At 60.8% G+C, this 12,259-nt stretch overlaps 2 protein-coding genes across 2 annotated transcripts in view; both read right to left on the reverse strand.

Annotated features, from left to right (window-relative positions):
* Positions 1-221: 221 nt before the first annotated feature.
* LOC127013313 (E3 ubiquitin-protein ligase TRIM7-like) lies at positions 222-5,514 on the reverse strand. Its single transcript, XM_050892112.1, has 7 exons — positions 5,107-5,514; positions 3,898-3,984; positions 3,287-3,517; positions 2,893-2,915; positions 2,458-2,573; positions 2,098-2,130; positions 222-918 (listed from the first exon to the last, which is right to left on the reverse strand). Exons 1-7 carry the CDS (start codon positions 5,512-5,514, stop codon positions 407-409), a joined length of 1,410 nt encoding a protein of 469 aa, XP_050748069.1. The 3' UTR covers positions 222-406.
* Positions 5,515-10,703: 5,189 nt separating this feature from the next.
* The window catches only part of LOC127012726 (uncharacterized), a gene marked incomplete at its 5' end in the record, with an annotated part of 43,295 nt that continues 41,739 nt past the window's right edge, over positions 10,704-12,259 (reverse strand). Inside the window, one exon of the mRNA XM_050890960.1 lies at positions 10,704-12,254. Coding sequence (XP_050746917.1) covers positions 11,164-12,254 — 1,091 coding nt within the window. The remainder of the gene's footprint in view (positions 12,255-12,259) is intronic.

The raw sequence follows: 12,259 nt of genomic DNA on the forward strand, positions 1-12,259 counted from the left end.
TCCTGGGTGTGGAGTGGCTGCACCCCTATGCTGCCTACAACACAGCACACCACACCGAGCCAAAGCAAGCCATGCAGCGCTGCCAAAAACCGGCACGGGCAATCAGAGCATCTTCCCTGCCTCCCTCCTGCTTATTTGTGTGTGTCCTCAGTGCCCACAGGGACAGGCGGGACACCGTCACTGTGAGATCTGGCCAGGATACCAGCATGCAGACACCCCCAGGCAGGACAACACATCTTTAATGGTCCAAAGGACTTGGGAGGAGGAGGTGCAGCAACATGCAGAGGGGATCCAGCCCAGGCAGAGCTGCAGTGAGTTTGCAACGCAATGCTGCGTCATTCCCACGCCTCTTGCCTGCTCAGCTAGCCAAAGGCACGGGCAGGGGACCGGGACGCATCCGACCCCGTCAGGCACGCAGCTGGATGTAGGTTTCTTGGGACCAGAGCCAAAAGTATGGGAAGACCTTCTCGGTGAAGGAGGCCTTGAACTGCAAGATCTGCATCATGTTGTCCACATTGTAGAAGGTCACTTGGCCCGCTTCGTAGTCCAGGTGGACCCTGATTCTCCGGGGCTCTTCCTTCAGTGCCAGCGGGGCGGGGGGCATGTGGAGCGCCGTGTACTGGCGATTCCAGTCCATCCGCAGGGCCCAGATCTTCCCCATGGCCATGTTGAGCGAATCCTTCCTCCGCACCGACTCCATGGCCACCCCCACGGCCCAGCTGTCCCCGTCCCCTACCTCCAGCTCCCAGTAATGCCTCCCGGCTGTGAACCCCTGGGAGCCCAGGACGCTGGGGCTGCCCGTGAATCTCTTGGGGGTGTCGGGGAGGTTTTGCTGTCCGTCTCCCAGCTGCACGGTTTTGCGGTCCTTCGAGAGGATCAGGTACGGGCTTGCCGTCTCTGGGTCCAGCATCACCTTCACTAATGCACGACAGAGAGAAACATCAACCCGTTGCCCGCCGAGGAGCGAACCATCACCTCTCCCTCCTCTTCTGCGGGGCTGGAATGTGTCCTGTGAGCACAGCGGGCACTCGAGCCCCGCGAGCACACACACACACAGCACCCGCAGCACCCTCGGGCAGCATGGGACATGGGACCCTCACTGCCCTCCCCACTGGGACCCACGGGCAAAGCAATGCTCCCTGAAGCAGGACTGAGCCAGGTAGCATCCCCACGCACAGGGGACAGACGCAATGGACTTTGCTAAACCTGCTTTGCTAATCCTGTGCTGGATATTGCTGGGTCTAAGTGTGAGGGGGTTGCAGCCAGGCTGAGTGTGGCGGAGCAATATATCCCCGTGGGTGTGAGGAAGCATTGCCTGCAAGGCAGCAGTGGTGCCAGGCCAGTCCCTGCTCCAGTGACAAGGGGGACAAATGCTCACCAAAGGGAAAACCAGCTCCTAACCCCGCTCCGCCGAGTAACCAGGCAATCTCACTGCAGAGCCGGAGCCGCCCCTTCATGTGGGATGTTCTGCTGCCATCCCGCGGCCATCCCACAAGGCCACAGAGGTGTCACCGCGCAGTGCCACCACCCCAGGCCCTCTGCTAAACCCACTCCACCGGGGCCCTGGCTCACGGTGGGGACCGCAGCGTGGGGGAAACTGAGGCACACCTGTCCTGTGTGTCAGGTCCCTCATCCCGAAAACTAAAGAGGGCAGAGACCGGCCTGAGCACAAATGGTGCCAGCCAGACCCGAGCCCTGCGATGCTGCCAGGACCGTGTGGACCCCGAGCACCTGCAAAAGCATTTCTGATCTGTGCCTAAAAGCCAGCTCAAAATGCATATGGCTCCTCTGCTTAACTAGTCACAGCCTTACACATCGTGGCACAAGAATAACAGTCTCCAGAGACAGGGAAGCCGAGGGCCTCGTGCTGTCCTGGCCCTTGTTTGGTGTTGGAGGACAGCATCGCTGGGCGTTACCTGGCATGGGGACCGACCTGGATTTTTATAGCAGGCCTAGTCAAAATGAAGGGACTCGGATTTAGACAGACCCGGGATTTAGGTATTGTGGTGTGAGCCCATCTGTGCCCCAAGGACGTAAGAAAACTCATTCTGGAAAGCTTTTCTCCCTCATTTGTGCCCATTAGCTCCAGAAACTTACCCCTTTCTCTGTCTATCTCGCTCAGCAGGTTCACTAGAGGAAGAAAAAGAAGATGCGTGAGTCTCTCCTTCCTGCTCCCCATCAGGACAGCAAGCCAGATGTGGAGCTCGCTCCCCAGCTCCCACAGCCCCAGGCTCCAGCAAAGCCCATCTCGGAGACGGGTCCCATCTGGAGCAAGCGTGTTTTGCTCCCAAACCCTGGGCAGAGGCACCGGGCAGCGAGGATCTCCCGCTGCAGCCGAGCCCAGGGGAAGCACAGCACAGAGACAGCAGTGCCCAGTGCCCCGGGGCAGCAGCAGCCCACCTGGGGCCCAAACACCAGCTACGCAGCAAGGCATCAATCGCCGCTTCTTTGCTTTACCTTTGAATTTGGCCACCGCACCCACGACCAGCTGGCTCATCTCAGAGAGGCTCTTAACGGTCCTCCGCAGCTCCGGAGAAACCGGCTCCGGGATTGGGGTCTTCGCCACCTCGCAGCTGAGGGGGAAACAACACGGAAGAGGAGCTCTGACCCCAGCAGTCAGCCAGCACCCGGGGCCAGGAGGGAAACGGGGGGAAAATCCCCTACAGCAACAGAACTCTGGGGAGCTGTGTCCCAGCCATTGGCACGGGAACCCCGCCTTTAACAGGGCTGCAACGACCTCTGGTTCCAGATAACATCACATTAAATCCCAAATACTCAGCAGGGCAAAGCCACCTCCCTCCTGGCTGCTGCTACTCGACTGCCTGCAGCGTTTCCAAACCTCTGCCCGAAAGAGCTGCGTGGGAGGAGGGCGACGCTGAGCCCGTTTCGTACCTGCTCAGGGTTTTGCCAACATCCTGGAAGAGAGAAAACACCAGGTCAGCTCCGGCACTGCTGAGAAGGACCACAGTCCCCGGGAAGTGAGTTACAGTCGCTCCCCGCTGCATGAAGCAGGGTGATGGGAATCAGGGGGGGTCACACCACTCTCCTGGGGACTCTCTGGTGACTGGCTCACCCAAATCCTCGCCTGCCCTCAGCTCACGCTGCAGGCTCAGACTCACACCAGCTGCACCACGCACCGCAGTGTCACAGCCTGGCCGCTGGCACCGTGCTGCCCTTCGCTCCCAGGCTCTGGGCTGCACGGGCACCGGGATGCAGAGGGTGCCTGGTGGGTGGCCCCAGCCTCGCTGGGGGGGTCACAGCGCCCAGATGGGTGACGCAGCCTCACCATAAGGAATTCAACCACCGGCTGGTCACGTTTCTTCTCTATCTCTGCAATCAGCGTGTCCAGCAGTGATTTTCTCTCCGAAACACTGGAGACGTATTTGCGGCGCTCCTTGGTGAGCTCCCCGTGCGCCTGGTCGAGCTGGGCCAGCAGAACGCCCTCCTGCTCCTGCAGGAACTGCTGCAGCTGCTTGAAGGTGTCCCGCAGCCTCTGCCGCTCCGAGGCCACCTTCCCCTGCAAGGCACCCGCATGGAGGCCCCTGAGCCATCCCATCCTCCGGGAGCCTCCGCGCAGGCACGGGGACCCGGTGCTGCGGAGAGGGAGGCAAGGATCATGGGGAAAAGGAGAAGAGGTTTTGGGGAGGAAAAGCTGGAAGAGCGGAGGGGGGAGAGGGGTGGCAAGTCTGGATGGACCCAAGATGACAGCAGAGTCTGAATGAGAGCAGGATGGAAGAAGGATATATGGGACGGACAGAGAGGGAGAGAGAAAATAGTGTTGATATGGAAAAGGAGATCAATATATATGGGGAGAGGGAAAGATGGGACGCGCCCGTGAAGACGGGTGGGTAAGCAAGCAGGGGGGCACGGCGTGCTCACGGAGAGAGAAACACGTACCAGCAGCTCATCGCTTTGCTTTTCTCCTTTGGGCTTAAATTCTTCTTTCTCTTTTTGTAGAAAAACCAGGTTGCTCTGGAGTGTCTCCTGGAGGGGGGTGGGGGGGAAAAGCGCATTTGGTGATTTGGGGGTTACATTTGCAGGAGTGAGATGATGTCATCAAACAGCCTCTGTGGGGACAATACCGCTCTGCAGGGTCACTGGGGGTGGGCTTTGAGCTCAGCTCTGTGGGGAAGAGCTCGGAGAGAGCACCCACCTCTCTCCAAGCACGCGTTACAGACAGGCTAGGGAGATCCCCATGCGCAGCTGTTTTGGCCAGAAACATTTCTGGAACAGCTTCAGGTGGAAACCCTGAAGTTTGTGGTTGGTTTTGGTTTTTTTTTTTTAATTAGGAAAAACAACTTTTGGTGTTGGAAGTGGGATTTGTGGGAAGAGGTTTGCAGTGACAGCAGCACCATGTCTCAGATGCACTCCATAAATTCGCTGGAGTATTAAAAAAACCTCGTGCTCCTCCAAGCCATGCCCTGCGGCAGAGCGGGCTCCTGGCAGGGGGGACCCCAGCCTACATGTTGGGGGGACACCATGTCCCCCGTAGCTGCAGCCCCAGCCCTGACCCTGCCTGGGGACATATGGGGCACTAGGGACCTTGTGGGGCCACGAGGGGTGAGCAGCGAGAGGGACCTGCGCTCCTGGACAGGCTGGGGGGGAGGCGACGGGTGGTGGGAGCCATGAGGGAACCAGCAGCCCAAGAAGGGTGGGGGGGATACGGGACCCCAGCCCACGGCCAGACGGGCACCCCAAGCCACGGCCAGATGGGGACCCTAACCCGTACCCAGACGGGGACCCCAAACCCGTACCCAGACGGGGACCCCAAACCCGTACCCAGACGGGGACCCAAATCTGTGCCTGGAGGGGACCCAGACCTGTGCCCCAAGGGGACCCCAGTCCATGAACGGAGGGGTACCTCAGCCTGTGCCCTGAGGGGACCCCAGCCCATGCATGGAGGGGACCCAGATCCATGCCTAGAGGGGATCCCAGCCTGTGCCCAGAGGGGACCTCAACCTGTGCCTGGAAAGGAACCCCAGATCTGTGCCCCGAGGGGACCCCAGCCCATACCAGGGAAGGCACCCAGCCCACTCCCCCAGGGACCCCTGCCGTGAGGTGTCCGTCCCCCCCAGCTCCCCCCTTCCCAGGCAGGCTCCCCCCTACCCGCAGCTGCTGGGCGGCCTCCTCGGCGGGCCGCGCCCGGTGGTCGCGGTGCCGGGGCCCCTCTCGGCACAGGGGGCAGAGCGGGGTGCGGCAGCTCTCGCAGAAGAGGCTCAGGGCCTCGCCGTGGGCCTGGCAGCGGGGCCGGCGCGCCTCGTCCCCCAGGGTCCCCGCCAGCCCCGCCACGGCGCCCAGCGAGCGGTTGGGCCGCAGCGAGCCGGGGGCCACGGTTGCGCGGCACTGGGGGCAGGCGGCGGGGCGCGGCGGGACCCCCAGCACCGCCGCCATGCAGGGGCCGCAGAAGTTGTGGCCGCACTCGGTGATGACGGGCTCGGAGAAGAGCTCCAGGCAGACGGGGCAGGTGGCCTCGGCCTGCAGGCTCTCGCCCAGCGCCAGCACGGCCCGCGCCATAGCTACCGGAGAACTGCCGCTTCCCGGAAAGGGCGGGGGGGGGGCGGGAGACCGGGACACGGGCGGCCCGGGCGCTGCACGGGGTGAACTGGGCCCCGCGGGGCCGGGGGGGGGTGTGGGGCCGGGGGGGTCTGCGGGGGCGTGTGTTTGGGTGCATGTGTGTCTGTGCACATGGGTGTGCATGCGTGCGTGTAGGCGTGTGCATGTGTAAGTGTGCCCGTGTGCTGGCATGTGCCTGTGCCTGCATGTATGTTGGCGTGTGCATGCGCCTGTGCGTGCGCCTTTGCATTGGTGTGTGCATGAGTGCGTATGTGTTGGCATGTGCGCATATGTGTATCTGCATGCATGTGTATGCATGTGCATGCGTGCATACATGTGTATGTGCGTGAATGTATGCATGTGTGTTGCACGTGTTTGTGTGTCAGCACATCTCTGCATATATGTGTGCGTGCATGTGCATATGTGTAGTCATGTGTGTTGGTGTGTGCGTGTGTGTGTGCATACTTGTGTGCCTGCATTGGCATGTGCATGCATCTATGTGTGTGGATGCATGCACATGCATCTCTGTGCACATGGATGTTTTATGTATATGTGTGTATGTGCATGCGGATCTGTGTGTGTACGTACATCTGTGCATGTGTGTTGGCACCTGCGTGTATATCTGTGCAGGTGTGCTTGTGTGTTGACATGTGCATGTATGTGGGTATGAGTCTGCATGCTTGTGTGTGCATGTGTGAATGTGTGTGTGTGTCTGTGTGTACTGATGTGCCTGTGCACATGTCTGCTTGTGGGTGCATGTGTACACATGTGTGCACAGGCACGTCTGGGTGTACGTCTGTCTGCGTGCATCTGTTTGCCTGTGTGTGGTGTGTGCATGTGCGTGGTGTGTACATGTTTGCGTGTGTACATGTGCAGGTGTGAATGGTTTTGTACATGTGTGCCTGCATGTGGGTGCACATTTGTGCATGGCTGTGTGTCTGCATGCACATATATGTGTATGGGGGGGGTGTGTGCGTGCATTTGTGTGTGTGTGCGTGTCTCCATGTATTTGGTTGTTGGCGTGTAGGTGTACATCTGTGTGTACGTGTGTGTGTAGAAGTGTCTGTATGGGGGGGTGTATACATCTGTGTACATTTATGTGTGTGCCAGTGTGTGTATCCATGTGTTTACATGCATGTATGCATGTGTGTGTTGTCTGTGCATCAATGTGTTTACATGCATGTATGCGTGTGTGTGTTGTCTGTGCATCAATGTGTTTACATGCATGTATGTGTGTGTGTGCGCGCACATGGGGGTGTCTCTCTTTTTCTATGTTCGTGTGCCTGGATCTCAGCACACACGTGTGAGCATGTCTTTGTGTGTGTGCGTGTGCAAACCGGGGAGGAACAAGCAGGGAAACGCCGGGGGGGAGCACAGGGCCCCGCTGTGTGTGCGGTGCGTGTGCCTGCGTCTGCACACACGCGTGGCTGTGGGCAGCCCATGGGAGCGGGGATGACGCCGGCAGCCGGCGGCCGCAGCCCGGGGAGGGCTGGTGCGTGTGTCAGTGTGAGTCCTGATCCCATCCTGCACCGGGGTGTTGGTGCAAGAGCTGGAGCGTGCCATGGGGCGCAGCGGGGTGGGGAGATGGTCCCTGCTCCCAGACCCGCTGCTAGCCTGTGCCCTCCAGCAACACTGCCCAGCAGCTCCTGGACGGGGAGACCCCTTGAGCCACATGACACACCCAGCCTGGAGCCTGCCGCTGGGTTTTCATCCCTCTCTGCTTTATAAATTGTTTAAAAGAGGGATGCTGCAGTTCATCTGACTCGGAGCAGTCGGAGCCCTCCTGGGCACCCAAGGCTGCAAGCTGGCATGCTTTGACATGGTGCTGCCAGACACCTTGGATGCTCTAGCTGCTTAAATAAGTTTAATCATTTATAATCTGAAACGTGCCCGGGAGCGCCGGGGAGCTTTGCCCCAGCTCGAGCCATCGCGGGTGGGTTGGAGGTGCGGAGCAGGATCCTTCCCGAGGCCTTGCGCTTGCAGGAGATGCTTCCCACCCGCCGGGGCTGGGGGTGAATGCAGTTTAAGGGATTGTGTCAGCGCGGCAGCTGTGACACGCGGGAGCCGAGTGTGATCCGGTCTGTGAGCCACTTCCCCAGGGCCGGCTGCCTCCCCACGTGCCGCCGGCCCTTTCCTGCACACGTGAAATCCCACCAAACCAAGCGGCCGCCCTGGGGCCGGGGGGCTCCGGCTTCCATCTGTGCACCCCATGGCTGCCGGCAGCTCTCCCAGTGTCTCCTCTGCTCTTGCCCCAGCCCCAGAACACCCGGGGGGCAGCAGCGGTGCTTAGGGAAGAGAAGAGGACGCTCCCTCCCCCGCGGGTGCTGGGTGCCCAAAATCAGACCCCCGCATTCAGCCATCGGTTCTGCTCCTCTGCCACCCTGGTGCGCTGCCAGCCAGGGCCCAAGGAGTGACCCCAGCGTTTTTGGGGGCACCGCACATCCCTGATGTGCTGATGGCAGCTGGGCAATAAAGCAGTCGAATAACGCCCCCTCCCCGGGTGATCAGTGCCCTGCCATGGGCTGTGCCCTGCCAAAAGCCCCTGCCACCCCGCTGCCTGCTTCCCCGCCACAGCGGGTCCCCAGACTCCGTCCCAGCCGTTGCGGCGAGGTCGGCACGATGCTTTCAGCCCCCTGTTCACCGTTGTTGCGGCATCCCAGGGTGACAGCCTGGTTTCCCCGCTCGGACGGAGCCTCTGGGCTGCGGTGCGGGCGGGCGCTGGGGTGCTGCCGGGGGGTACACTGCCCATCTCACACCCAAGTGGGGACAGCGGTGGCTCCTGCTCATCCCCTGTCCCCGGGGCTGCTGCCTTCTGGGTGCAGCCACATCCAGCTCCCCTGGCACCCTCGGCCAGGGAGGGCTAGGCGAGCATGGCCGGGCCAAACCTGCGGGGACGTGAGCCCTCAAAGACTTGGTCCTGCTGCGGGACGGTGCCGTTAACCCCCATAATTGGGCAGCGTTCTAGCTGAGGACTGTGCAGCATTCAGCGCTCCCCGAATGAACCCGCCTGCAATTAAGTGTAGGGTGCCGATAACCTGCAGACAACTCGGGGGGCGGCGAGGCTGCTCGCGGCACACGCCACCCCCAGATTTGTGCCCTGCAGCACCGCCACCTCTGCAGTTTTTCGGTGCTGCTGCCACCCCGAGCTCGGCACCCGCCGGGGGCCGTGATGTCTGTGTCGTCCCCCTCGGCGTGGGAGCTGTGGCTGCAGACTGTTGACATTCGAGCCGCTGAAGGTCACCTGGATGTTGTTAAATCCTGGCAGCGTCCAGCGACCGCTGCCGTTACGTGCGTACACAGCCGGCGAGGAGCAGCACGAGCGGGGGAGCAGTCGCTGCATGGGGCCCAGTGACACGGAGCGTGGGCGCTGCCAGCCTGGCCACGCCGAGGCGAGAAGGGGGCTGCCTGTCCCTCAGGCTCCCCGGGCAGGTCCCGGCACTGCGGAGGGGCAACTGCACTCCCTTTACTAGTACGGCCACTAAGTGCCTGCTTTGCCAAAAAAAAAAGCTGAATCCATCCATTTTTAGGAAGAAAAAAGGACGCTGCCAGGTCTGTGGCACTGCCAGCGTGATGAACATGAGCTGCTGAGAACCAGAGTCAGTTCAGCTCTTAATTTCTTTATTCCCCCTAATTGCATTTAGTCCTGATGAGGGGGATGCAGGGAGGCTGCCGAGGGGCTGCCGAGGGGCAGGGGGCAGCCAGCCGGGCTAGGGGCTGCAACCAAGCGCTCCTGTCCCGCACCAGCACCTCTCTCCCGGGACACCAGCCCCGTCGCAGCATGTTTAACCCACCACGCCGTGACCTGAAGCCCCAAACTGCTCCCAGGGAGTTTCTGGCACCACCCCGGCAGCGGGAACGCAGGAACCTTGGCTGGAGCCTGCCCTGGCAGCCCCGAAATGCTTCTCTCCGTGGCGGTGACCGGCCGGCAGCTCTCGGCAGCAATACAAGCTTTCTAGCGTGGAAGAGGCTGTAAATTACAGATTTAGGAGGGGTTCATGCACATGGAAAGCCCTGGAGCGAGGACTTTGGTTCTGCAAAGGCATTAACAGGTCCTGACAACTTATCCCATCATCGCTCTGTTTATTGATGCCACTGTCCAACATGAGATTTGACACCGCCTTCCCCACGGCACCCGTCAGCCAGGAGCCCGGTGTGTACCGGGGAGCTGGTGTCACCGCTCCGGCCACAGCCCGGCCCTTTGGGTGCATCTCACCCAGCCGCAGCCCAACGACAGGAGCTGCGATGAGGACAAGCTGGGACTGCGGAGAACCGAGCCGCTGGAGACAGGAGCTCAAACCAACAGCAAGGAGACTGCCCCGTGTCCCACCCACTGCGACGACAGCCACAGCCGTGTGGCAAGGGAGCCCGGCAGCGGGTGCCTGCGAGCCGGGAGGTCTCCCATAGGCAGCCCTGAGCTGGCCGGGGCTTTTCTCAGAGCCAGCCCGGGACCTGCTCCTCCGTCTAGGGCAGGAGTCCTGCTGCTCCCGCTGCTGGGGAGTGCGCGGTCGAATGCCACCGGCAAGGGCGAGGGCAGCCCGCTCGCCGCAGTGCGTTTCAAAGAGAGCAAAAGAGCAGTTAAACACGTCAAGGTCTTGTGCACAGGTACATCATGACCCCACAGCACCCCGCGGCAAGACCCACATCTACAAACCGCTCCCGCGTCTCGCGCCGGCCGGCGATGCCTTCGGTACAGCTCTCGTGGTGGCGGGAGGGCCGGGCGCCCAGGGTCGCCGCTCGCTGGAAAGGCGTCTGCCGCTGCGGAAGGATTAAGCGCTAGAAATGAGTGTTTGGAGGAGCCTTGCTGATGGGGTCCTACCAGAAAAAGGTTCTTTTACTGCAACTAGTATTTTATTCTATCATGTAATTCATGAGTGCATCACAGCCCCGAGAGCCGGGCAGGCACCTATCAGCGCTTCAAATCTAGACACACGGAGAACTTCCTCGTCATCTGGATCTATTTATTACTCACCTCCCCCTGGCCGGGAGCTCCTTGTCGCCACACGCTGCTGAGCGGCTGTCACGTCCAGCCCGGAAAGCCGGGACGAGGCAGCGCCTCTGCAGAGCTCCTGGACAAAAGTGACTGTGCCAGAATCAGCCTACAGAGCATTTTTAAAAAAAAAAAAAAAAAAAAAAAAAAAAAAAATCTTGGCGATCCTAAGTTTGCTTATCAAATAAAAAGTTCCTCCACATTTATTAAAAAAACCAAACAGTAGATTTAAAAAGCAGTTAAGAGTCCTACTCCGGCAAAACACCCTGTACAGGTTTCTTTTGTTGTTGGTTTGTTTGCTTTTTTCTGATGGTGAGGATTTCCCCTAAATCAGCTGCTTCTGTTAATTTTATATATATATAATCTTTTAATTTTGCCGCGCGTTGCTTGCTTTAATTAATTAATTTATTTCCAATCAGCCTAGCTGTCTCCACCAGACCAGCGGCGCTACCACACAAAGCTTCCTTGATGTCCATGCCCTGAGCCGGGGGTGGGGGGGATGAAGGGAGAGTGGGAAAAGATGAGCGGACGAGGAGGAGGAGGAGGAGGAGGAGGAGGAGGAGGAGGGCTGGAGGGATGGATGGAGGGAGGGAGGGGAGGGAGAGGAAGCCGTCGGCAGCCCCTCACTCTCCCATGTGCGTCCTCAGGTGGTACTTGAGGGACTGCTTGTAGCGGAAGCACTTGGTGCACTCGGTGCAGGGGTAGGGCCGCTCGCCGGTGTGCGCCCGCTGGTGCTCCAGGAGGTGATGCTTCTGGGTGAAGTTCTTGCCGCACTCGGTGCAGTGGTAGGGCCGCTCGCCCGTGTGGATGCGTTGGTGCTCCAGGAGATGGTGCTTGCGGATGAAACCCTTCCCGCAGACGGCGCAGGCGTGCGGGCGCTCCCGGGTGTGGATGCGGTAATGGTTGGTGAGCTTGGACTTCTCGCTGAAGGTCTTCTCGCACTGGCTGCACTGGTAGGGCCGCTCGCCGGTGTGAGTCCGCTGGTGCCGCAGGAGGTGGGAGGGCCGGGTGAAGTTCTTCCCGCACTGGGGGCAGAGGAAGGCCATCTCGCTCTTGCCGGCGTGGATCCTCTGGTGCATGATGAGGCTGATCTGCAAGCGGAAGCTCCTCCGGCACTCGCCGCAGGTGAAAGGCCGCTCCCCGACGTGAGTGATCTGGTGTTTGCTGAGGCTCGACTTGTGGCTGAAGCTACTCTCGCACTCGGAGCACTTGTAGGGCTTCCCCGGAGGCGGGGGCCGCGGCTGGGGCTTGAGGCCGTGCTCGGGGCGCCGGGGGACCCCCACGCCCCGGCGCGTGTGGCTGCGCTGGTGCAGCAGGAACTGCTGCTTGTTGCGGAAGCTGAGGTCGCAGTCGTGGCACTCGTAGGGCCCTTCCTTGAGGTGGTTGCGCTGGTGGATCATGAAGTTGATCTTGAGCATGAAGCTCTTCCCGCACTCGGGGCAGATGTAGGGTCTCTCCCTCGTCCGGTTCCGCTGCTGGGCGATGGCCGGCTTCATCTCCCCGGAGTCTCTCTCGCAGGCGGGGGGCTTCCCCACGCGGGCGGCCGCCAGGCTCCTGGGCTGCGTTTTGGAGCTGCACTGCGCCTCGCAGCCCAGCCCGGCCTCGTGGCTGGGGAACGCCGGCGGCTCGGTCCTGCCCGAGAACATGGCACACGGCTCCAGGGTGTCGGGGTCGTCCTCCTCCTCCTCCTCTGTCTTGATCACGATCCCGTCCTCTGAG

This window comes from Gymnogyps californianus, chromosome 2, assembly GCF_018139145.2.
Source record: "Gymnogyps californianus isolate 813 chromosome 2, ASM1813914v2, whole genome shotgun sequence".
In the NCBI taxonomy this organism is placed as follows: domain Eukaryota; kingdom Metazoa; phylum Chordata; class Aves; order Accipitriformes; family Cathartidae; genus Gymnogyps; species Gymnogyps californianus.